Source organism: Mercenaria mercenaria, chromosome 2 (genome assembly GCF_021730395.1).
Source record: "Mercenaria mercenaria strain notata chromosome 2, MADL_Memer_1, whole genome shotgun sequence".
In the NCBI taxonomy this organism is placed as follows: domain Eukaryota; kingdom Metazoa; phylum Mollusca; class Bivalvia; order Venerida; family Veneridae; genus Mercenaria; species Mercenaria mercenaria.
Window position 1 is genome coordinate 101,193,053 of NC_069362.1, and position 26,407 is coordinate 101,219,459.

A 26,407-nucleotide genomic window follows, 5' to 3' on the forward strand; every position below is an offset into this window, starting at 1 on the left:
CACAGAGGGGCACCCGGGGTCTTCCTCCATCATCAAAGCTGGGAAGTCCCCATATGACCTATAATTGTGTCGGTGTGACGTTAAACCAAACAAAATAAATAAAATATTTTGTCACTCCAACACAGTTCAGGTAATATCAAGACTTTCCAGCTTTGACAGTGGATAAATACACAGGGTGCTCCTTTAGACATTATTAAGGCACAGGCAGGCACCTCTGTAGATCCAGTGATCTTACGCAAGCCTGCTTGATGGCTTACTTAAAACGGCTACCCATAAACTGCTTGAACCTCACTCAGGAGTGAATACTTCATAACTAAATCCTAGTATATTTTCTATTGTAAGCAGTATGGGAGGTAGTGATACTACAGTATTTTATCTATCTAATTATACTAGCTCTTATATCAGCCAAAGAATTATCACTAAATTTATAAAATTATAATTATCATTAGTTTTTATAATTACCTTAGAATCCACATTTGGTGAGGCCCTTCCACTACTTGACAGACCTTGTAAACCTGGTTCCTGTAAACAAATTCTAATCATTACATAACAGATTCCAAAATATACACTTTGTACAGGTGAGAACAATTTTCAAATATATCTGTGTCTGGTATATCATAGCAAAAAACTCAATACTATGCAAGGTATAAAAACAAACAAATCCAAAAGGAAATTTATTACTGATCAGGAAATCACAAAGACTGGCAACAGAGTGACCAATTTATCCTTTAGCCTGCTGGCGGCAAGTGATTATGCTTTTGCGACCAGTGCACACCAAGATCAGCCTGCACATTCGTGCAGTCTGAACTCTGATCATGGTCTGCACTGTTCGCTGTTCAGTCAGTAAGATTACAGTGACACCCCTTCGAATAATAAATGGTACTGCCCAAATTGAACGATGGACTAGTCCATTTTAGAAATTTAGCAGGCTAAGGGATAAAATGCTTGCTCAGTTTCAGACAGTTCTTGCTATTATCAGATCAGTTACCTACATGTCAAGATTCTCACATCAACTACTTAACCTTTAGCTTGCTAAATATCTAAAATGGACCGGTCATCACTTAATTTGGGCAATACCATTTATTATTCAAAGGGGTGTTCACTGAAAATTTACTGACTGAATAGTAAACAGTGCAGATCAAGATCAGCCTGCACATCCACTTGGTCTGCACTGGTCGCAAAGGCAGAATCACTTGCCGCCAGCAAGCTAGGGTTAAATGTATGTTTTGTTTATTTCGGTTCAAAGTAAGACCAACACATTCCAGGCCTAATAGCAACTTTTAAGTTTTTATGGTGGAAGAACACCAAATGTTCACCTCAGCGTAATACTCTAGACAAGGGCAAGGAGCTTGGTAGAATCATTGACATTCAACAAGCAGCTGTAGCTTCCTCACATAGCTGAAACTCAAAGACAGTAAGGGTAGGTGACTTGATATCAAGGACCCTAACTAATCAGCATAGAAGACCCCAAATAATTTGAAAGCTTTCTCGAAAGGTATACCATCAATATCGTAAATCCTGAACTTTTTCTCTAAAAACAAAGAGATTTAAAATGAGTAAAATTGATATACAGGAGAACATGTCGAAAAATATACAAACCCCAGTTCCAAGCTGGTTCATTTTCTGTACAAGTTCATTGGCATCTACTCCAGGTCCCACAGATTCATTCAATCCCTCAGACTTAGTGTGCTGAGATACCTGTAAAACACAAACAATTTCAATAAAACAAATCTGCTTCTGAACATGGAACGGATATCCATCTGTACCATCAACTTTGCACATTAACTAAATGATGCTGAAATATCAAAATATGGTCCTACATTTTAATACATGTACTTTATAAAAGGTTACAATATTAAGTAAGTATGGCTATGTTTTTATGTTAAATTCTCACAAATCATTTATTCATCAGACATTATTAAAGATAAATCAAGACTCTGTACCTGTCAAAAGTTGTGATACAGCAACATTCTAAATTTCAACTATTCTAATGCTTATCAAAATGTAAGTTTGTTTGCTTTGGGTTTAGTAATGTTTTTCAACATTATATCTGGCAGTACAATACTTAGTTATGTAAACAATGGTGTCTACTTGTAGCAGTGAGTGCAATGCCTAACTTTATAGTGCTGCCTCACAGGAATATCACGCCAGAGACACATAACATAATACCCCACCCATGCAATTTCTTCAGGGATCATCCTACAAGGCGATTTGAGCTATATCGTCGCTTTAAAGTCGGCACTTCGCCTAATTATCGCCTTCGGGCGAAATCCGAATCGCCGAGTTTTTCAGCGTGTTATTATCTGTTAACTTAAAGTTGTAAAACTTGATGCATATTCTAGATTAAATTATCGATAAATCCACAGTCAACCCCGCCTACTCGCCTGTCAAACTTCAGCCAATCGTAGCGTTAATATCCCACAGTGTCAATCAATAATATTGTAAGCCGCCGCCATTTTGAAAATTTTCAATCGGCGTGTAAAAAGCCGATAAACTTAACGAGAGCATGATCTTATGCAACAATTGTATATTATTCTTTCATTTTATTAAAGATTACTTCAAAATTTATTTCAAATACCATGATTACGGTCAATTTCTGTAAATGAATTTCTCGGGTACTGTGGATAAAAAATGATTTCGCGGACGTCAGAACTGCCGTACAAAATATTGTAAAAAAGATCGCCATTACCTACGAGTTTGGTATTATTTTCGAAAAAATAAATAATTAAATTAAATGTATAAATCTGAACAAGTTGATGCAAAGTTCAGGCATTATAAAAGCACGAGAATCGAAACACGAATGAAAAATTTCATGGCGTTTTGATCGTGCACCTGTTAAATTTACGAGTTTCGGACATGTAAATTTCGGATAAAAATTTAAAGGCGACTTTTTCATAGCCAAGTTTATACTTTATTTAGAAATTCATGAAAATGATAATGCAAGAATCAATTTCCTTAAATAATTACTGTTTACAAGTTACAGCTAGACCCATAGAAAGTGGATATATATAGGCAGGAAACTGAATGCTATGCCGATTCTTCTCCTTAAATTCCTCAACTTCTCCCTAAATTCTTTGGAGGGAGAAGTCACTTCTCCCTAAAATTTTGACCTAGGATGATCCCTGTTCTTAGAAAGGCAGCTGTTATCAAATAGACCAGCATCTGATATTAAGAAGAAATTCAACATATTATAATGTATCTATACCTTTGTGGCCAGTTCTGTCTTATCATATCCAAGCATCTGAATGTATCGCTCCCTTGGCTCCTTCTCAAAATTCACCTAAAACATCAAACTAGAAACTTTAAAATACAGAGAAAACATACAAATGGCAACTAAATGTGCAGCAATGTTAAAGTAACTAAGCACTAAACAAGTTTTTTAAAGTCTTTTCAACATTCTATTCAATATTATAGAAGAAAACAATAAACAATCAAGAACTGTCACTATTAGTGACAAATGCCCAGAAGCGGACACGAAAAAAAAACACACATCATTTTTTTACCTTGACCTTGACACCCGGGTCATAAGCGCAATACACATTCTCAATATGGTTAACATGTGTCAAATCATTTTCAAATCCCCCTATAAATGTTGAAGTTACAGCCCAGACAAGAATTTACATGAATGCACGCATTCACACACACACACGGACGGACAGTGCGATTTTAATATACTCACCTTCAGGGGCATAAAAAGGCAACTCATATTTAAACTTTCTTGTTTAGAGAAATTAGCTGTGAATAATTTTACTTTATTTACAGTGAACAAAATACAACCTACCATTAAAAAGTTCCATATACTTTCTTGCATACTATCACCAGAGTTTGCTGCTTTCATAGCACAGAATTCTACATGCTGATTATTGTTTAATGCTTGTTCTAACTGCAATGACCCAGTTACCAGATCTGTTTCCGTGAGAACCTGACTGATTGTAACTTGTCGACTCACAGGCTGCTGTGGATTCTGAGGTTTCACATTCTCAAATGAAACCAGTTTACCACCAAACTGAAATATATAACAGTAACTGCATACACATACTGTAAAATCATTTAATTTTGTGAGCAAGAAATTTCGTGGTTTTGTTCAAAGTGGCAATTTCGTTGAGATTTCACTTTTAAACATAAAATAAATGGGAATTTTACTTGTTTGTTTGGGATTAAATTTTGTGGATTGACTCAACTATGAAATCCATGAAAATCTGTCCCCCTATGAATATTAATGATTTTACAGTATGTATTTTCTTAATCACCTGTGTATAACTGCTTGTCTCATACCTACTGCCAATAACAGAAGATAGAAATCTAAATTGCTAACAGTAATATTTGTTTGACTAGGTTTGACGTCATCTGCAACAGCATTTCAGTCCAACAACTGTGGTCATTTAACCTTAACAGTATTTGTGAACCTGAATTCTGTATCAGTACTGCCTTGTTCTCCAAAAGAAACTTTGCCGCATGTTTCAAAAGTGGAGGACTAATAACATCTAAGACACTGTTATCTCTCTCAAATAATCATGAAAACACTGATCTGACTTGAGACCTCTTGATTAATAGCCTTTTGCTCTACTTACTGACCTAAATGCGTGGGTTAAACACCTGGAGAAAGTAACCTTTTTATTTAGAGCAGAAAGATCCTTTTTCATTCAATACATCATGAACTCATGGTATGCCACAACGTTATAACTTACACCAAAGTTAGCTCCGACTGGTTTCTTCAACCATTTAGGTGGTTTCTGTAATGGCATGACATTCTGTTCTTGTTGCTGTTGTTGCTGTTGACTGTGCATGGCTTGTGTGAAAGGATCGGAAGAATGGAATGATTCTGTCACCTGTAAAATAGTAAATGCGTTTTAAGTCATGGCAAAAGGGTTTCAGTGATATGTTAACTTTCCAGTTTTATAGGGTGGAGGAACCCTCCTTGCCTACATGGACATCAGTTCAGGCACAGTAGTGAGGAGAAATGTATTTCAATGTCGGTGACCATAACCACTTGGTTATGGAAGCCCCTGCATAACAGTACAGATGAATTAAACATACATGACAAAACAATTAGTGGAATATAATAAATTATTAACAAAGGAATAGTTATCTTTATCTTATTTTTTTCAAAAATACTTGCATCACCATAGAGTATGGTTCAGTCAAAACCTCACTGTCCCTACGTTACTTAAGCCTTACAGCAACTAATAGCTAAAATACATTTACCGATGATTCTTCAAACAACATACCAGTAATACATTTTATACCAGGAGTTGCAAATACAGGCCAGGATTTTCAAAAAATTCTCAATGATGTACAAACAATAACTAAGTGAAGATAAAAAGTAGGCTGATATAGTTTTTTTCTTATCTCCTCTCAAGCAGATACATATCTATCATCATCAGGATTACAATTAGCATACCAAAATACAGATCACATATTTTACTACTAATGTGTCCCAAAAAAATCTAAAATACATTCAGATGGCATTTACCTTGTCTGTCTGTTGAATGGGATGTCCACCTCCCATCAGAGAGTAACATGTGATACTGCCATCAAATGATGAGCTAGATATAACATTTGGATTCCTTGGACACCACTGTACATCAAAACTCCATTGATGACTGGTTGGAATCTCATATACAACCTGCAAATAAAAGGAAATGAAAATAACATACCATTTCTAAAGCAAATACAAACAATTCTACATATGGTTTTGAAACTAGGGACTGCTAATGGGAAATTCAGTAAAACACAGATAGCTCAAAGCAGCAAAGGAATGATCAAAATGCTTTAGTTTTACACGGTATCAAGTTATCAAAATGTAGAAAATATAAGGCGGAGCAGGAAATTAAATGCTCTTGTGAACCTGTGCTTGAGCCACAGATACTCGGGTGAGTGACATTCCATTATATTTAAATACTGAAGCTGATATATAATAGCAGTCAGCAGACCTAACTATGTCTCTTGTTTCTAGCCAGTACTACTATAATTTATTCTCAACGAGAAACAACTTCCTAACATCAAGCAGTGGCTAAGAATTAATGAAACTGCACCCTTAGAATCTTTGATAATATATCACAAAGGACATGTGTGCAACAAGGAGTAATTCAATCCCATGATCACATAATTTGTCTGACATCAAGAGAAACATAGCATACTTGAAAACAGTTTCAGATTTATTTTTTACAATTTTATGAAATCTGTAATGATACATTACATTAAGATTTTCACAAAAGAATGATTCATTCAGTTTTCTGAGATTATTTAGATTATTTCATACCTCTCCATTCTGTACAGAGCTGTTGGGATTCCAGCATAGGATCCTGTTGTCCTTGGCACAACTGAGCAATAGGTCTGGATCCTTGGGACACCATGCCATACTCAATACACCTCTGGAAATGACAAAGAAATACATCTTCATTAAGACATGTCATACTTAAAAACACTATGATTATTGATTAGTAAGGCTGAACATTAAATGGTTCATGGGTAGGTCTGAAACTTAGGCAGCAGTCAGTAAGACTTTCTCATTAATTACCAGTAATCGTGCAGCAGGTGTTGTACTGAAGAAAGATCGATAACTTTTGTGTCTTTCACTTGGAAGTTCAAACATCTGTGAGCCATTTTCCTTTGATGGTCTTAAATTTTGTTTGAATGAAGAGAGACTGGTAACAATAATTTGAATGCGTTACCTTTGATGGTTTTCTAAAACTTTGACAGGTGATGTGGCATATCTTAGATCCCACAGCTGTATAACAGGTGCATGGTCATCCTCTGATGATAAACACATCTGTGTAGCCACCTCTGGGTTCCAAGACACTAACTTTGGTTTTATCTGCCATAAACATTAATGTCACAAGTGTTATTTTTATCAACAGACATCAAGGTCTTCTATCTCTTACATATCTAGCTGAGTAAATCAATCACAAGTGTAAAGAATACTAAAATAGACTTATTACATCTACAGTCCATGATTTTCATTTTACAAAGGCATTACATAAAGAAGTCTGTACAGCTTTACAAGTATCTCTCTGAGAATTACTTCAGGCAATGCCAAGCACCTGGTTAGAACAAGCTGCCTCCTGCAAGCCAGCTGGACGGCTTTCTTCCTCACATAAAGTAATTCTACACCTAGTGTTTCCTGCAGGCCTTTTTAACATGGCGCAGCGCCATGCCCCGTTTGAAGTACCGCCAAGCTGCCCTTCAACCCGCCCGTTTGCGCCACGTGCCCTTTTATTCTATGAAGCTTGTATATTTATCTTGACAAGTGTCCTTTCAAAACCAGTCTGGAAAGCCAATGTCCGCGGGCCATGTTCCGTGTATTGTACCGTCAATTAGCGGCTGTGATCAACAGGTCGACACGTGGGTGCATCAACCGTGAATGACCCTGATTAAGAACTGACAGGATTATGCAATCAATGACTGTTTTATGATAGTTTAATTGGGAACAGTAGATGAAAATTTGTTGTTTTTAGCACATCGACGGTGAAGCAACATGTAGCCTTTTTACGGAAGATATGATTGAAAACGGTCAATTAAACGATAATTATTTTAAAAGGTTATAATCCTTTAAAATGTAGATTGATTATCGCACATTTTCGATGCTCTAATTAGGCCTTTAAAAATAAAATATTGAAGGTTTGCCGATCGCCGACCAACCCACGAAAATTGACCAGACTCAAAATATTTTATATCGATTTTATCTACAAGATTTATTTTATTCCTTTACGGATATCATTTATAAAAATAATAAGATAAACGTTTAAGCTTTAGAATGATACCAAATTCATTAAAATCGACCGATGTCTTGATTTGTAATATTACGAAGTCGTACTTTCCAAAGCACATTCATGACGCGCCGATGCAGAAGTCGTCGCCATCTTGAAAATTTGAAAACGTACATCGGTATGAAAATAACCGATAACTTAGCGATTAAGCAAGGCCCTAGTTTTGTTTTCGTAAATAATTTGTCAAAATGATTTTATAAGGCCGAAATTTAAGATGAAAGTGCACAGCCGCATGCGTCAAGCAAGCCTAAAATTTTGAGTTATTACTCGCAATGAACCGTAGGTATTTATAATTCACATTTATGTTTATATTACTGAATAATGTGTGATTAGATGGAAAAAAACAGATTCATAGTCAGTCACTGTATGTATCGCAAAAACTTCCGAGCAACGGGGGAGTGATAAAAATAGTGGCAGACGATCTAATCTAGCAAATTTCACAGCATATACTTTTTACGTCGCATTCTACTTTCGTTTTCGCATGCCCAAAACACTAGCAAAATATAACTTTCCGACTCGAGCGGTCGTCTAAATCTTACTGGCAAGGAAGAACAATGGGTTTAATCAGCAATATAGGTACAAAGTCATTGATTACATGTAGATTTGACGAACTGCCTACTGGCACGCGAGTAGTCCCCGGACAGCAGTAGTCACCGGACACGTTCCCGCAACGCTCTAATTTCCCGATTCGTCTACATGTTTTTATGCCTAATCATACAGACGTTTGTTTTGGAGAAGTTTATCAAGTTTATTTTTTTATAGGTAATCATATGCATATAATAATCGTGGAAATCCTTCCGCATGGTTACTTGTTTACATGTCCACTGGCGGGGCTTCCGTTTTTATTGCGCATGCGCAAGAAAGGCCCTACTGAAGGGTTTTAAAATTAAGGCTACATGTCTTTACTTCACGACTAGCAGACGATACATACACGTTCAACAAAAAAAACTTATTTTCTTTGTGACAACAATACGTAATATGCTAAAATATTTCATAATTTGTTCGATTAATCAGTTATTGCCCGTGACTTAAGCATGATTATTCTATTTTTATTGTCGCAATTTTCCGTGTGGCTGGGACAAATAAATTTGACTCAAACGTTCGATCTTTTTACAGTTATATAAAATATCATTTGTCTTTTTCATAATTCCAGCTCATATGGGCAGTTCCCAATAAATATATTCATGAAGAAATAGTGTCCGGGCATTACTATTGAGCATGTTAAAATTTGACGTTCTACAGACCCCTTTTCGGGCCTCGCTTATTCCCCGCGAACGTGACGTCATTTCACAGGAAAACCCCTAAACTGGTAATACCGGAGCTAAGGTATTTATATATGTTAATCGTTTTTATTTTTGACATTGTTTAAGCTTTTGGGGACGAAATATATGCGATTTCTGTCCGGGGACTACTTGCATGCCAGTATCCTCTTAACGTAAATCAGTGATGATTGACAAAATAAAGTTGCACACTGATAGTTGTTCAATAAACTTATTGCTTATTAATTATTAGCTAAAAATATTCAGCTCAGAGATGTTTATATGGTTTTATGGATCTCTATATATATGGACGCGACCGTCAGAAAATAAAAATAGCGTCAGTTAAGTTATGGTAGCCAGAACTAATTAATTATCACCTGAAATCTGTCTCTGAAAATGCAAGCCAGCACTTCATGTGGGTAACAGAATAAGAATGTTTGAAAGTATGAATCATCAGTGTCATCTTTAAACAAAAGAAAGGAAAGCACTTTCACAACATGGTAGGCATTATAAAGAATAATACAAATTATCTATCCCATATCTGAGATATGAAAGAATCTCAAATTCAATGAGAAAATAGTATGTAAAATGACGCCGGCAAGCGTTCTTGGACGAATGCCCTTTCAATGCCAAACCGCGCGTTAAAAGTGTCCCTTTTCAAGGGAAGCACCATGCCCCTTTAAGAGTCTGCAGGAAACACTAACACCCCAAGTGAGATTCCGAACTCCGAGCAGCAAGTGATTTTAAGTCCCTCATTAAATGTTAAAGTCTAATGAAAATTATACCTGGAATATGCACAGTAATGATATATTTAAAACATTTATTCTAACGCTTGAACCTAGCCATTTCAATGCATGTGACACTAGAGTAAAAAACTTACCCTTGACATACTATCGCTGACTTTTATGATTGGTTCATTTTTGCGTAGATCCCAGACAACACATCTAGCAGTGAATGTGGATGCCAGGATATGTTGTACTTGTCTGTTCCACGATACACACGTAACTTCCTCTGGTGGCTAACAGAAACATAACTCAACTATTAATAGGACTGCTAAAAGAACATTTCAGCTTCAGCTGAGTACCTACTATACATCCTTATACTAAACTTTCATTGATAATGATCAGGTAATTAGAGGAGAAAAATTAACATCCATTTACAAACTTATTAAAGATAATTGTCCATGCGGAAATTTTTAAATCTCATTGTATTCAGCATTAGCAAAGGTTACTTATAAATATTTTTATATACTTTAGTAATAACATCTAGGATCTTTTGGAAATTGGTATCTGTGATGTTTTGGTTTTATTAAATAAGCCGTAGAAATAAACAAACATGTGCAAGTGCTTTATTTAAATACATTTGAACTTTATTCTGTGATATCTTAATGTAATCTCAGTCTCAAATATTTATTCAATATACTGACATGCATTATCTACGAAAACTAACCTGTGATTTTGCACCTGGAGTCATCGGACTGTCTGGATTATTCATGTCCCAGATGAAAATCTCTGACTCGGCTCCACCTGACACTAATAAATTATTCTGAAATTGAAAATGAGAGTGGAATTAAATGTTACATTTTTATTGTTTGTTTTTTTTTTTGGTTATTTAATGATTTTTTAGCGTTACATAACGTTCATAATGCCCTGCAAGAGTTCCTGGATTTTGGATCAATATCATAAGATTTTCCCATATGAAAGAGAACAAATGACACCATCGTTCAAAATCATTCCAAAATTATTATCACAGAAATATTAATAGAATAGATAAAAGTATTAATAGATAAAAGTTGCTACTTAAAATAATTTTTACAATTTTAGAAAACACATTAGGTTAGCAGCAATCTTACAAAGAAATCTTTAACCAAATTTTATGTAAAACTCGGTATGTTACCTGAAATGGGTTAAAATCCAGTGCCTTCACTGCACCAGTGTGTTTGTCTTTTTTGAACATTAAGCAGTCTTGGTCTCCCTTGATGAACTTTGAGGCATCATAAGCCATCAGCCCACCATTGTCTGCACCTCCAACTATCACACCATTGGGAAGGTCTTCTGTTACATCGTAACATCCCCAAGCAACTTTGTGAAATCTGGAAAGTATGCAGCCACAATAAAAATCAATTGTAAATTCTGAGTATTTAAATCTTAGACATTAAACAACTAAATCAAAATCATTTGAATATATGTTTTTTCTAACTCTAATCAGCAAAAAAAGAGAGAATCACATTTAGATGTTAGTAAGGATGCCTGTGATACATCTGCAAAATAAAATCTTAACAAGGTGGCTGAAATGTGAATTAAAGACTATAACTCCTGGGAATATCCAAAGTAACTTACGACGTCACCTACCCAGGTAAATCAGTTCAGGTAACCTTAGACACCCTTTTAAAATGGATAAATTTACAATCCCTGAAAAAAAATTTCATGAAATCATTCAAACCTGCAATCTGAAGGTACGGTTGCCACCAAGGGCATGTCCAGTGAAGGGTCTCCAAGGTTTAAGCTGTACAGTTCCAAGGCTGCAGAGGTGCTGAAATTTATATCAACACTTTTATTAGTAGGTGCAACAGTTCAACATATTCACTAACAGCTGGGATGAAAACTGTAATATCTTCTATTACAAAGATTTTAGTATAATGTGTATTATGCAACATAGAGAAACATCAAAAGAAATAAATGGAGTATCAAACTACTAGTATACTGATTTTATTCACCAATCACCATAACTTAGAGTTTCGGTTAATTTATTTCATCTGAAACATTGTTTTTGCACTTCACAGGGAAACTTTGCTTAGTAGTTTCTCAAACCCAGAGTAGTCAATTTTGAAGATGAACTGTACTCCTCACAACATAAATTTTTGTATGGAATTTCTTATGATTTTTTATTCTTTACTAAAAAGGTTGGAAGAAAAAGGTTACCTAAATGTGGCATCTAGTTGCTGGGCAGCTGTTCCTGCAACCATATAAACTGGGTGTTGTGGCTGGGGCGACCATGCTATATTAGCGGTACGACCTATTTCTTTCACCTTCATACTGAAGCTGAACCCTGTATGAAAATGTTAAAAAAATGAAAATTAAACTATACTTTCTTTATTCTGAAAGCAAAAGCATTTCTTATAAATGAAGATTGAGGATAAGAAAAGATTAAAACTTATAAAAGGTGAACATGACTGTAATAAATTATTAAATAATGTGTAGAAAACAACATAACCATGAACATTAAGTAGACCGCTAGTCACTTCTTACAAAAAAGGAATTAGCTAGAGGTTTGGTAACCAGATCTCTAGACCCATATGGCCATACTCAATTCATTAATTGCAGAATAATAAAGCAAAATAATGCACAGAAAACTAATATCAGAATATCTTTATTCATTTTTATACCTAATTGTTGTTTTTCTTAACTTCTACACTAAAAATTGTCAAATAATCCAGTACTATTGGGATCTGATAAGTAGGGAAAAACATCTGAAAAGCTAAACTTTTACATATTATGTATACAACATGCTTATTTGTATGGGTGGTTTCGTATGGATAACTAAAATAATCGGCATGAATTTCCAGGCATGATTGTCAAGCCATTAACAAAAATAATCAGCACAACCATTCTGCGAATAACGGAAATAATCAGCAGGACTGTCATGCTGATAAAGAAAATTATCAGCTTTATAGTTGTGTGGATAATGGATATCCTCTACCAAGAATTCAATTAATTTTTAAAGCAAAAAACAAGTTTAGGTGATCACACTTTTAACACACCAAATGTCGTATGCCACTTTTCCATAATTGCTTCAAAAACATTCTTCTTCTTCTTCCATTAATATGCAGGGCCCACTGCATGTATGTACAAGGTCGTTGTGATGAGGGAACAGTGAAAGATAGAAAGCGGTAAAAGATGATAAAAACCCTGTATGGCTTCCAGCTGCTGGATGTTCCTGCTAGTGTGGGGGTCCCATGCGGTTGAGGCATATTCAATGATGGGTCTGACCAGGCTGGTGTAGCACTGTGCCCTTGTTTCCCTTGGGCATCTAGATATGTTCCGTCGGAGAAAACCAAGTGTGTTGTTGGCCTTCTTGGTTTTGGCGTTGACGCGTGCGTTCCAGGTCAGACTGTTAGTGATTGTGACTCCAAGATATTTGCCGGAAGTTACTTCAGCTAGGTCGTGGCCATGGATGGAATATTTGGCTCTGATTGGGTTACGTTTTCTAGTAATTCTGACAACCTCACACTTGGAGGGGTTGAATGACATCTGCTAGTCCTTCTCCCACTGTTGAACTTGCAGACGGTCAAGGTAATCCTGTAGCGCAGAAGCATCCTGCTCTTTGCGGATTTTCTTGTATAGGAGACCATCGTCTGCAAAAAGGCGGGATGTTGATGATGCTTTCTGTGGTAGGTCATTGATGTATATAAGGAAGAGCAGAGGACCAAGGACAGTACCTTGTGGGGCACAGGAAGTCACGGGTGCAGAAGATGATAAATATCCCTCAACAATGACATTTTGACTGCGGTTGGATAGAAAACTCTGGATCCACTTGAAGGTATTCCTGTTGATACCATTGGCATAAATTTGTGGTCGAGCTTCAAATTCAATAGGAGTCGCTGGTGTGGTACCTTGTTGAAGGCCTTGGAGAAGTCCAGCAGGATCGCATCTATTTGTTCTCCTTAGTTAAGTCCTGCACACTGACTGACAATACACATTTTTGTGATAAATAACGCAAAAATTCGAGGAACTATCGTCGCACCACGTAATTTTACGCACACCTATTTCGACGCCATTTTTGTTTTGACCTCGTTTTCGACTAACTTGGGGTTTCCGATGACGTAGTTACTCGGTGTAATGACAGAAAACATCATGGTTAATTTTACCGTTAAAAAAGTTGGAAAGTTCAGGATTTGAAGAAATTTATCAACTTACATTTACCCTATACATGATTTTTAATGTTTGTACTAATGCAAATTTTCATCCATTTTAAAAACGTCCCTGTGGAAGCTTAGATTAAAAAAGTTACTGGAAATTTTGTTGTACGTCTGCAGCCGACTTTGGTGCTATCAAGGTCACATCACTGCCATGTGACATCTGTAGTCGCACTATTTTATGTACTGTTTTGGAATGTGTACGCATTATATATCAATGCGATCATTACTACTCACTTCATTTTTTTTCTCTTGTCAAGTAGGCTGCGAACACTGGGTTCATCTAAAGTTTTGTATAAAACAAAATGTGCCCAATTTCTCAGTAAACACTGCAGTCCAGAAAAATGAAAGAAAAAACATCAGACAGTGTGTATTAAAAAAGCACAGAGATGATTTATGTTCTTAGCACCTTATGTTCATGAATGTTTAAATGTTTTCAGATTTATTTATATCATTTGGCCTTAATATTGATTATCTACTTGCATCTGCTTTTGTGTCAGGTTTTATTGCATCGTCCATGACAGTTATGGTGTAGCACATTACTTACAGTGATTGCACAAATATTTAAGCCAATCAAAAGCTTCGTAACAAGTATCATGTAAGATGCGTCGAAATAGGTGTGTTAGAAAAAAGTATGGCCGACCACACTAGTTGTTGTTTACCTTTTGATTTCTGGCAGTCAGTTGTTTAGAATAAGATGTTTTTGATATGATTCAATGCATAAAAGGTTTGTGCACATGCAACATCTAATAGAGTCACGTATGTTACTGAATAAAAAAGCGCGGCCATGTTGCTTGTTATGTGCGTCGAAACTGGTGAGTCTGGGATATCTCTAGACTTTACTGTTTTTAGTTGACACTGACAGTTCATCCGGCTTGAAAATTATGAGCCGGTTACTTCCTTACCTTAAAAATACGTGTTCGATATATATGGGTTGTGCACTTCTGGGGTATTGAATCAATTGCAAAAGCTTATATAAACTTTTTTATCGTAACTGTCTTGTCATAATCGAATAAATACTAAAATATTCGATGAATTGTCAAGACGTGGCATTGACACATATCCCACAATTCATCGTTCCGGTTATCGTAATTTCTTATTGCTGTTATGGTGACATTTCTTCGTCGGTATCAGAGCACTATTAAGTAAGTTCAAGTCGGGGTTGAAATACACTAAATAGCTGTTTTTCTTTATTCTTTAATATAAAATCAAAGTATTTTATACTTCTTTGATAATTGACATATTTCGATTGGCTGCAGCACACATCAGGACCTATTTTGAATGTCTGTAACTTAAGATTTTCTTGAAAAATATTGTTTGTCAGTGCTGAACAAAATCAAAAGGAAAGTGGGTGTCATATTTAATGCAAGAAAAATATTTTCAGCTGCAAAATCAGCTAAAAAATTATACCCCAAATTGTAGTGGTGGTGTATGACCTAAGTATGCATGGCAAATTATGACATGTTATCATTTCATTGTGAAAATGCTACCTACATGTCAAGCATAGATCTACCATGTCATTTCAGCAGAAAAAAAGGAGCACCGCCTTGTGGATGCAGACACTCATCTGATTTTTTGTTTCTGTATAATAGAAATATTGACCTACCCCTGATTTTCTAAGTCCAGAAGGGGCCATAATTCTTGCAAAAAGCAATGCAGAGTTACTCTACTTGCTGTGCAGTGTCGGCTTTTGACTTAAACATATATAAAACTTAACCAAGTGTCAGCTTTTAATGGCGAATAAGTTTTAAAGCAATAGTTTTGGCCGTAAAGGAGAAAAGGGGACCTAAACAAAAAACTTTACCAAGATATCTGATATTTTCTAAGTCCAAAAGGGGCCATAATTCTTGCAAAAAGCAGGATGGAGTTATGTTTCTTGCTGTACAGTGTCAGCTTTTGATGGTGAACAAGTGCTGCAAGTTTTAAAGCAATAGTTTTAATAGTTTAGGAGAAAAGTTGACCTTAACATAAAACTTAACCAAGAAATCTGATATTTTCTAAGTCCAAAAGGGGCCATAATTCTCGTAAAAAGCAGGATGGAGTTATGTTTCTTGTGGTACAGAGTCAGCTAATGGTGGTGAACAAGTGCTGCAAGTTTTAAAGCAATAGCTTTGATAGTTTATGAGAAAAGCTGACCTGAACATAAAACTTAACCAGGCAACGCCGACGCCGATCAAGTGATGACAATAACTCATCTTTTTATTTCAAAAAATCAGATGAGCTTCTTCTTCTTCTTCTTCTTTCACGACTACGCTGTCAAACCAGTAGCCTCGATGAAACTTGTGGTTTGCTGCAGATCCTCAATGGCTCCATACAGTTTCTGGTGGACTGAGGTATCTATCGGCCAAGTCGCAGCTCGCTCCTGGACATGCCTTTTACATCTCAGAAGTATATGCTCCTCAGCCTGATCTTCCTCACCACATGGACAAGTTGGCGATGATGCCAGTCTGTATTTCTTGTACATGTGAGCATTGAGCTTGTTGTACCCTGAGCGGAGCCTGACCATCATCACTTGTTCAGACCGACCAAGGAGATGAAAAGCATCTTCCTCCATCCTTGGTTTCGTTAGTGCCTTGATGATGCAGACTTTCTCCTTGTAACTCACAGGTTTTGTTGGTTGTTCTGACTGAGCTCCTAGCTTAGCCAATTCGTCTGCTTCTTCATTGCCTGCAAGTCCACAATGGGATGGAATCCACTGAAGTGCTACTTTGCAGGTTATACTCAGGCTCTGCATTCTCCTGGCTAGCTGCGTAGCTTTATTGCTGATCAGAGCTTCCATGACAGACAGATGAGCTAAAACTAAAAAATATAAATAAGGAAAATAGCTCTACGTGTTATAAGGGGTTAAATGCCTCTGCTACTGTTTTCTATGCAAAACTAGCAATTTATAACATGTTTTATCAGCATTTCTAACCTTTCACTTCCTGCGAGACTATCCTTGTCTTGAAGGTCTGTCTTTAGGCAATTAAAAGATACAAAAAATATGGGGTTGATCGTAATGCAGTGAAAACATGATCATGTGACTGAGACATATGATGAAAACGCTCCTATTATGTAGGCAGACATCAGAAAATACCTGCTTTCACCTTTACTTTTTACAAAACGGTTTCGACTAAATTTTCGAAGCATATAACGTAGCTTAAAATCATCTGCAGACATTCCTCTTTGTAATCAAACATCAATAAAGCTAAATATATCTGGCATGTAAATGGCCTTTACTAGGCGGGAAAATTGCCCTATATATTGATATGGACTACATTCGAGTAGACCACGGAGGCATATCCGGCGAATTACTACCTTCTATGCGACTACCATTTCTTTTCACGCCAATACCCTGCTTAGTGTCTGTATGCCTAGATGTTTGCATATAATCAGAAATACTATGGGTTTTGACAATTTATGATTACAATTAACACTAAATAGCTGTTCTTCTTTATTCTATATGAAATTGACATATTTCCAATGGTTGCAACACATATCAGGACCCGTTTTAAATGTCTGTAACTTACATTTTCTTGAAGAATATTGTCAGTGCTGAATAAAAATCAAAAGAAAAGTGGACCCTGTAACAATTTTACAAGGGCTGCAGTACACAACCGAGGACCCTTTTAAACATTTGTAACCTACCTTTTCTTCAAGGACAATGGCAGTGTTAAAGAAAAAGTCACCATTATTCTTTACAATACAAATTTATTAAAGTATGTGCATGGTAAAAAAAGAATATTCGCTATTTACTGACAGTACTGACTAGAACTAGCTAGAATAAATGGTAACCAATTTTGTATTTTTCTATTCTGAAACCTTCATTCAATATTGACTTACTAATGTATAAGTTCGAGTGGCAGAGTTGACTTTTATCCAGCCAGAAGCATACACACATACACACACAAAGTATTTTTGAAGAATGGGCTGGAGAGTAGGTAATAATAAATCAGGTCAAAATGGGACTAAATCACCCCTCTGAAGTACTATGACCTTTAGACCTTGCTTCTGATCAAGTACATTTGGTGAACATCCAATAAACAGTTCATTGAAAGTTATGTCAAAAGGTTTTTGCTACTTGTTACTGGGATAGCACATAAAAGCTGCCAAGCAGAACCATTTGAATAAAAGTATGAAAGGTCCATACAAGAATGCTACAGACCAAGTTGAGTGAATGATACACCAAGTTGCATAAAGAGGCCAAGCAAAACCATCTGAACAAAATTAAGATAAGACCATTCAAAGAATGATGCTACAGGCCAAGTTTTGAAATGATCCATATGTCAGTCCATGAGAAGAAGTTGTTTACTGATTTTTTTTCTATTTTTAGCTTTGTCAGCCCCTAAAAAGAGCCAAGCAGATCATTTGAACAAATTAAATAGGACTATACAAAGATGAAACAGACCAAGTTTGGTGACAATCCATCAAATGATTGACAAGAAGTAGTTGTTTAAAGGTATTTCTATTTTTAGCTCTTGCAACTATATTAGGAGCCAAGCAGAAGCACTGAAGAAAGCTGACAGAAGATATCTTACATAATAATTATGCTATAGGCAAAGTTTTGCAATAATCAATCAAGCAGTTCACAAGAAGTTGTTTAAAGTTTTTTTTTAGTTTTAGCTCTGGCAGCCCCTGAAAGCATTTGGATAAATTTGAGAGATGTTACACATAAGGATGCTACAGACCAAGTTTGGTGAAGCTCCATCAAATGGTTTATGAAATAAGAGATTCATGATGACCCTGGATCGCCCACCTGAGTAATATGAGCTACATGTATCAAATGTCAAACTGATGCTGAAATATTAAGAAAGTAGGTCAGTAGGTCACATTCATGGTCACTAAAAGTCAGTTTTAAGATCGGTGCATGTACAATACTGTACATGTCATCAAAGTTTCAAGGCTGTATCTTAAACAAGAGGACCAAGATGGCCCTAGGTCGCTCACCTGAGAAACACACCATAACAGTGTAAACATGTTTGACCTAGTTATTTCATGGAAACAAATATTCTGACCAATTTTCATTAAGACTGGACCAAAAATGTGGTCTCTTAAGTGTAAAGAAGTATTTTCTTCAATTTGACCTAGTGATCTAGTTTTTGAGACAAGATGACCTACATTCGAACATGGCCTAGATTTGATTAAGGCAATCATTCTGACCAAAAATCATGAACCTCAATTAAAAAATACAGCCTCTAACGCATACAAAAATGTTTTTTCTTTAATTTGTCCTAGCGACCTAGTTTTTGACCCCAGATAACCCATAATTAAAGTTGGCCTAGATTTCATCAAGGCTATCATTCTGACCAAATTTCATGAAGGTCAATTGAAAAATACAGTCTCTATCGCATACACAAGGTTTTTCTTTGATCTGACCTAGAGACATAGGTTTTGACCACAGATGACCCATATTCTAACTCCTCTTAGATTTCATCAAAATCATTCTGACTAAATTTTATGAATATCCAGTGTAAAATGCAGCCCCTATTGCCTTCACAAGGTTTTTCTTTAATCTGACCTTGTTTTTGACTCCAGATGACCCACATTCAACATTGACCTAGATTTCATCCAGACAAACATTCTGATCAAACTTCATGAAGATTCGGTGTAAAATGCAGTCCCTTTTGCATACACAAGCTTTTTCTTTGATATGACCTAGTCTTTTACCCAAGATGACCCATATTCGAACTTGGCCTAGATTTTTATAAGGCAATCATTCTGACAAAAATTCATGCAGATCAATTGAAACATAAAGCTTCTATCACATACACATGTTTTTTCTTTGATTTGACCTAGTGACCTAGTTTTTATACCTCAGATGACCCATTTTCGAACTTGGCCTAGATTTTACCAAGGTTATCATTCTCAAAAAATTTCATGAATATCAGTTGAAAAATACAGCCTCTATTGCATACACAAGGTTTTTCTTTGATTTGACCTAGTGACCTAGTTTTTGACCACAGATGACTCATATTCAAACTCCTCCTAGATTTCATCAAGGCAATATCATTTTGACTAAATTTTATGAATATCCAGTGTAAAATGCAGCCCCTATTGCCTACACAAGGTTTTTCTTTAATTTGACCGGGTGACCTAGTTTTTGACCCCAGATGACCCACATTCAAACTTGACCTAGATTTTATCCAGACAAACATTCTGATCAAATTTCATGAAAATTCAGTCTAAAATGCAGTCCCTGTTGCATACACAAGCTTTTTCTTTGATATGACCTAGTGACCTAGTTTTTGACCCAAGATAATCCATATTCGAACTTGATCTAGATTTTATCAAGGCAATCATTCTGACCAAAATTCATGAAGATCGATTGAAAAATACAGCTTTTATCGCATACGCAAGGTTTTTCTTTGATTTGACCTAGTGACCTAGATTTTGACCCTAGCTGACCCATTTTCGTACTTGGCCTTCAAAAAATCTTGAGTATAAATAAGTATTTTTTTAATTTGACACAGTGACCTAGTTTTTGACCCCAAATGACCCATATTCGAACTTGACCTAGATTTCATCAAGGCAATCATTCTGACCAAAATTCATGAAGATCAATTGAAAAATACAGCCTCTACTGCATACACAAGGTTTTTCTTTGATTTGACCTAGTGAGCTAGTTTTTGACCCCAGATGACCCATTTTCAAACTTGGCCTAGATTTTATCAAGGTTATCATTCTGACAAAATTTCATAAAGATCAGTTGAAAAATACAGCCTCTATCGCATACACAAGCTAAATGTTGACAGAGAGACGACAGACGCCGGACATCAAGTGATCACAAAAACTCACCTGAGCTTAAAAACAAGAAATTAGGTCAGTAACCAATAGGTCAAGGTCACAGTCAGGTGACCCCTAATCACTTGGGGTCATCAGGTAATTATAATTAAATAGTCTAGGAAATATGATCTTATAATTTTTTTAAGTATTTTTACTATATAACTCATATAACAAGTGACCCCAAGGTAGCGCCACTTTTCACCCAAGGGGCATAATTTGAACAATCTTGTTAGAGATCAACTAGGCAATGCTACATAACAAATATCAAAGGCCTAGGCCTTAAACTTTCAGACAAGAAGAGTTTTAAAAGTTTTTTCCTATATAAGTCTATGTTAAACTTGAGACCCCCAAGGGCATAGACTCTTTTCACCCCAGAGGCATAATTTGAGCCATTTTGGTAGAGGAACATTAGGCAATGCAACATACCAAAATATCAAAAACCTATGCCTTGCCGTTTTAGACAAAAAGATTTTTTAAGCTTTTTCCTATATGTCTATGTAAAATTTGGAACCCCCTGGATGGGGCCTCTTTTCATCTCAGGGGCATAATTTGGATAATTTTGGTAGAGGACCACATGGCAATACAGCATACCAAATATCAAAAGCCTAGGTCTTGCTGTTTCAGACAAGAAGATTTTTTAAAGATTTTTCATATGCAAGTCTTTGTAAAACTTGAAATCCCCTGGGGCAGTGCCTCTTTTCACCCAAGGGTAACAATTTGAAAAATCTTGGTAGAGGACCACAAGGCAATGTTTCATACCAAATATCAAAGGCCTAGGTCATGTGGTTTCAGACAAGAAGTTTTTAAAATAAAAATCCTATATAAGTCTATGTAAAATTTGGGACCCCCAAGGCGGGGTCTCTTTTCATCCAGGGGCTCAATTTGAACAACCTTCATAGAGGACCATTAGATGATGTCACATGTCAAATATCAAGGCTCTACACCTTGTGGTTGTGGACAAGAAGATTTTTGAAGTTTTTCCTTTCTATACGGAATTCAATTGTTTGAAAAATTTGAAAGGGGGCCACCCAAGGATGATATTTCTGTGAAGTCTGGTGTGTTTTTTTAGAAAATGTTGACAGACACACGACACACGACAGAAACTGTACAGTCAGAAAAGCTCACCATTTTTAGCTCCTGTTTTTAGCTGTTGCAGCCCCCAACAGGTGTCAAACAAACTATTTTAACTAATTTTAGGGAGGAAGTTTGGTAAGATCCATCAGTACGATCATGAGAATCGGTTTAAAACGTTGTCTTCTTTTAAGCTCTGGTGGCTCCTAAAAGAGGCCAACCATAACCATTTGAATAAATTTGAGACAGGATTGGTGAAGATCCAACAAAAGATTCACAAGGAAAAGTTGTTTAAAAGTTTTTCTATTTATTTTGGCTCTGGCAGCCCCTGCATTAAAGGAGCCAAGTGTAACACTTGAGCAAACTTGAGGGATGACCATACAAGGATACTACAGACCAAATCTGAAGATCCATCAACTGGTTCATGTGAAAAGTTATTCATAGATTTTTCTTTCTATTTCAGTTCTGGTGGCCCCTTAGTGTCCAAGCAGAATCATTTAAATAAATTTAAGACAGTACTTCACAAGGATGCTACAGGCCAAGCTTGGTGATGATCCATTAAATGGTTCATGAGAAGAAATTACAAAAACAACTTTTTCTATTTTTAGCTCTTTGGTAAAATCATTGGAACAAATTTGAGAGAGGACCTTACAAGGATGCTACAGACCAAGTTTAGTGATTATCCATCATGATAAGATTCATAAGAAGATGTTTATGTAAAAATGTGGATGCAGGACGATGGAAAATCGATGATAGATGAAGCCAGGCCTTCCACCTTTACTACTAGCTCACCCTGAACAATATTCATGTGATCTAAAGACAAAAAAAAGAAAGTTTATTTTGTTTTTTTAGTAAGATTTATTGAAACAGTTTCATTAACAATACCAAAATAATCATGTAAAAATCAAGTAAATACCAGCACAATCAAAATTTCCAATACACATGTCATTTAAATAAAGCTTCTGACACAGAACATGTTTAATTAACCCTTATTATGCTAGACACGACTGCTTCTGCTTTTGTGACCAGTGTAGATCATGATCAGCCTGCACATCCATGCAGTCTGATCATGATCTGCACGGTTTGCCATTCAGTCAGTATCTTTTGGTAAGCACCCCTTTTAAAAGTTAATGGTACTTTCCAAATTATAAGATGGACAAGTTCATTCTAAAAATTTAGCATGGTAAGGGTTAATGTAACCGAGTGAGTTTTTTTTTATTACCATCCTTATTTTCATTATTATTCATTATTTAAAAAATAGTAAATCACATTAAAGCAACATTTTTCAATTTTTGTAGTATTTTGCTAAGAGATTTATTTAAGAGGCCCATAGCACAGAGCCAAATTCCGACCAGAATAAAATTGCTTTATTCTTTTTTTTTATATTTTTTCATAAATGTGAAGATACACTTGAGAAAAAGTCAAAAGGCAACACTGTTCATTCTTGCAATTTGTAGGCAAATATTCTGATATACATTTATCATTATTCATTAAATCCTATCAAATATGGTAGTTTCTTTTGTGATATTTGAAGCATGACCTTTGTAACAAGTGCAAACGGAGCTTGTGTTGTAATTCATTTTAATACATAATCTATAGCATGTATTTTTATAACTGAACATCATGTTAAATCTATTAATCATATTTAACAGTGTTAAAAACTTTTCTGGATGATTGAATTTCTGTATATTCTAATAAAATTCCTCTGTATATGAGTTTCACCAGGGGTATGGGTAGTTACATGAATTACAGAACATGCTTCATGTGTACATAAAACAAAGGTCGTGCATCAAGTATCACAAGAAAACAGATGCTGCATTTTCAATTTTCTTGAGTACGTGTGCGTGAAAAGCTGTGTATTTTGTCTGATATCAGTTTGCAACAATTTTCATCTAAAATTTTGATTTATTATACAGTTAGCTGTGTTTTTTGGGAAAGTATGGATATGTTTGGCAGGTTCCCAGCCCCACTCTCCAATCCCCAGCACACTAAAATCACTCCTATGTCAGCACCTCAGATAACAACGTACTCGAGCTTTATAAATGTGAGCTTTGAATGTGTGTAGTAGCATTTTCCAGCAAAATTTAACACCAAATCAACAAAGTTTAAACTCTAATTGTATTTTTTATCAGTTTTAAATAAAATGTTAACACAAGTCTGGGCCTACAGTGCCTATGCATAGGTATGCCAGTGCTCTCTTGTGGCTTGTATTATGGTTTCAACAAAAATGAATGCTTTGTATGCACAATGACTGTATAGATCTACAATATGTTTAAATATAGTCCTAAAGCTAATGACTAAACATCTACTCTATATGATTATGGCATCCAATAAAAGTGTTTTGTAACAGTTATAATATTTTGTTATGAATATAAACATGAACATGAATTAAACATATATAACAGAGTATTTTAACAAGCTATTTGGCGTAAAGTTGTAATAACATATGAAACAGTGCATGTTCAAAAATAATATTTCTAAATTATTATTTTGACTTGCCTTCCTGTTTTTGTTTTTGTTGGGTTTAACGTCACACCGACACAGTTTAGGTCATATGGTGACTTTCCAGCTTTGATGGTGGAGGAAGACCCCAGGTGCCCATTTGGGCATTATTTCATCATGGGTACCTGGGTATAACCACCGACCTTCCGTAAGCCACATGAAGAATTCAACGCCCCTTAATGCAGGCAAATGTGACAAATGTGATGTAAAATGGGAGAATGCAAGTTTGTAAGTTAATTGTATATAATAAATTATTGTGGTCTAAGTAAGAAAACAACAGTTAATATTTGTCAACACTTTGAGCATTTCCTGTATGAAAAAATAAGGTGGAATCCGTCCTGAATCTAGGCGTATTAAGGGCATAATCTTGCTAAAAATGGATATTCAAAGGCGGACTTTAGGCAGACATGGATTATTCTAAAAATTCCGCCTAGTTGTAAGTTAGAATTTAATAAATTTACTTCTGTAAACCTTTAGAAATAGCAAGATGTGTTGAGGATTTAATTAACATCTTTTCTGTTTTAACAAAATCATTATCTGTTAATTACTTACATTGAATCAGAAGTATAATGCATAGCATTTACAAGGTAGCAAACAATTTAAATAAGATTTCAAGTCTAAGTGAGTATTTAATTGTTATTGTTTTAGTATCGTAATTATTGCCATAATTATAGACATTTTATCACAATAGTATGGCACTGGCACCAAACAGTAATGATAATTTCAGTAATAATCAGTAGTTCATGACATGTCCATGCTAATTTAGTGAAGGTTACTTTTCTTAAATTTTTGAAGAAATATTCATGATATTAGTCAGTATTGTTTTCAAGATGTGCATTTGCTTCAATAATTTTGTCATTAAGCCATAGCTGATATATCTGTAAAATTGAAGCTGTCTTATTAATAAATTGTATTTGGCAAAGCAAAATGAATCTAGTGAAATGTGAAAAGCTTAAATTCATGCTCAAGATAAATACTAAGGGTAATTTTTTATGCTTTACGTAAGGCGGATTTTATTCCAGTCAAGCTTTTCTGTGTATATTTTCCGCTTAAGCAAAAAATATCCTTAGACGGAATTGTTTCCTGCTTAAACATTTTTACGCCAATTTAGGCGGTTTCCGCCTTACTAACAGGAAAAAATTTGCATATTTCGGGCCCTATTCTCCCTTAGGCTGATATTACGCTTAATAGCAACATAAGATGGAAACCACTTTATTTTTCTAGGCGGTTTCCGCCTAAAGTATGGGCGTACTTTTTCGTACAGGTTAGGTTCAAGCGAGTCATTCCCTACTATAAGTAACAATACACTTCAAGGGTGCTGCGCTCTTACAAATATTTGCACATAGAATGGAGTTAAAGTGCCAAATATTGGTCTAGGAAATATATCAGTAGCCATAGCCACAATACTATGTCATTCAGTTTACACCCTAACACTTTTTCTTTGGGAAGATTGCTTCAAGCGTTGAGAGGACTTGTAGATCAACCCTTTTTCCTAATATATGTACAAATGATGTAAATGTCTATTTATGTATGTATATACTGGCAATAAAATATGCTTAAACTAACACTTTTCCTTATTAGTTTTCCATACATTCATCACAAGCAAGAATTATTCACAGAAACCTAGTGAATAATCACGCTATAATTGAGTCCTACCATGAGAAAACCAACATAGTGCATTTGCGACCAGCATGGATCCAGACCAGTCTGCGCATCCGCGCAGTCTGGTCAGGATCCATGCTGTTCGCTTTCAAAGCCTATTGCAATTAGAGAAACCATTAGCGAACAGCAAACTATTGTGACTATTATCCAAGCTACAGTATATGATGTTACAATTTTGTATGTTTATATTGCTTATATAAAGAACATTAATATTATTTTGTTTGTTTCAGTGTAAGATTGAAATATCTTTTACAAAAGAACACCAGACGCAATATTTCACGAGTGGCATGAGTGGAAGATATTTTGATTTTACAAGTAAAACTAATGAATTTTCTTTTTATTTCATTTTGACTAAATTTACACATTTTATAGTTACTTACCAGTGAAAAAATACACATATTTGATATTTTTCACTGTGAAAATACCAGATATATTTCACTCTAATATTTTGAAAATTTACTGAAAAA

The 26,407-nt window shown here is 35.5% G+C and overlaps 1 protein-coding gene across 2 annotated transcripts in view; it reads right to left on the reverse strand.

Annotated features, from left to right (window-relative positions):
* The window catches only part of LOC123562417 (protein transport protein Sec31A-like), a 33,427-nt gene extending 18,414 nt beyond the window's left edge, over nucleotides 1-15,013 (reverse strand). For both annotated transcript variants that reach the window (XM_053537380.1, XM_053537379.1), the window contains exons 1-14: nucleotides 14,849-15,013; nucleotides 11,950-12,076; nucleotides 11,471-11,560; nucleotides 10,925-11,120; nucleotides 10,478-10,573; nucleotides 9,909-10,046; nucleotides 6,675-6,817; nucleotides 6,263-6,374; nucleotides 5,474-5,626; nucleotides 4,689-4,829; nucleotides 3,782-4,006; nucleotides 3,206-3,280; nucleotides 1,600-1,698; nucleotides 463-522 (exon numbers count right to left, since the gene is read on the reverse strand). In XM_053537380.1, the coding sequence (XP_053393355.1) occupies nucleotides 463-522; nucleotides 1,600-1,698; nucleotides 3,206-3,280; nucleotides 3,782-4,006; nucleotides 4,689-4,829; nucleotides 5,474-5,626; nucleotides 6,263-6,374; nucleotides 6,675-6,817; nucleotides 9,909-10,046; nucleotides 10,478-10,573; nucleotides 10,925-11,120; nucleotides 11,471-11,560; nucleotides 11,950-12,062 (1,641 nt within the window). In that variant the 5' untranslated portion in view covers nucleotides 12,063-12,076; nucleotides 14,849-15,013. The remainder of the gene's footprint in view (nucleotides 1-462; nucleotides 523-1,599; nucleotides 1,699-3,205; nucleotides 3,281-3,781; nucleotides 4,007-4,688; nucleotides 4,830-5,473; nucleotides 5,627-6,262; nucleotides 6,375-6,674; nucleotides 6,818-9,908; nucleotides 10,047-10,477; nucleotides 10,574-10,924; nucleotides 11,121-11,470; nucleotides 11,561-11,949; nucleotides 12,077-14,848) is intronic.
* Between the last annotated feature and the right edge of the window lie 11,394 nt (nucleotides 15,014-26,407).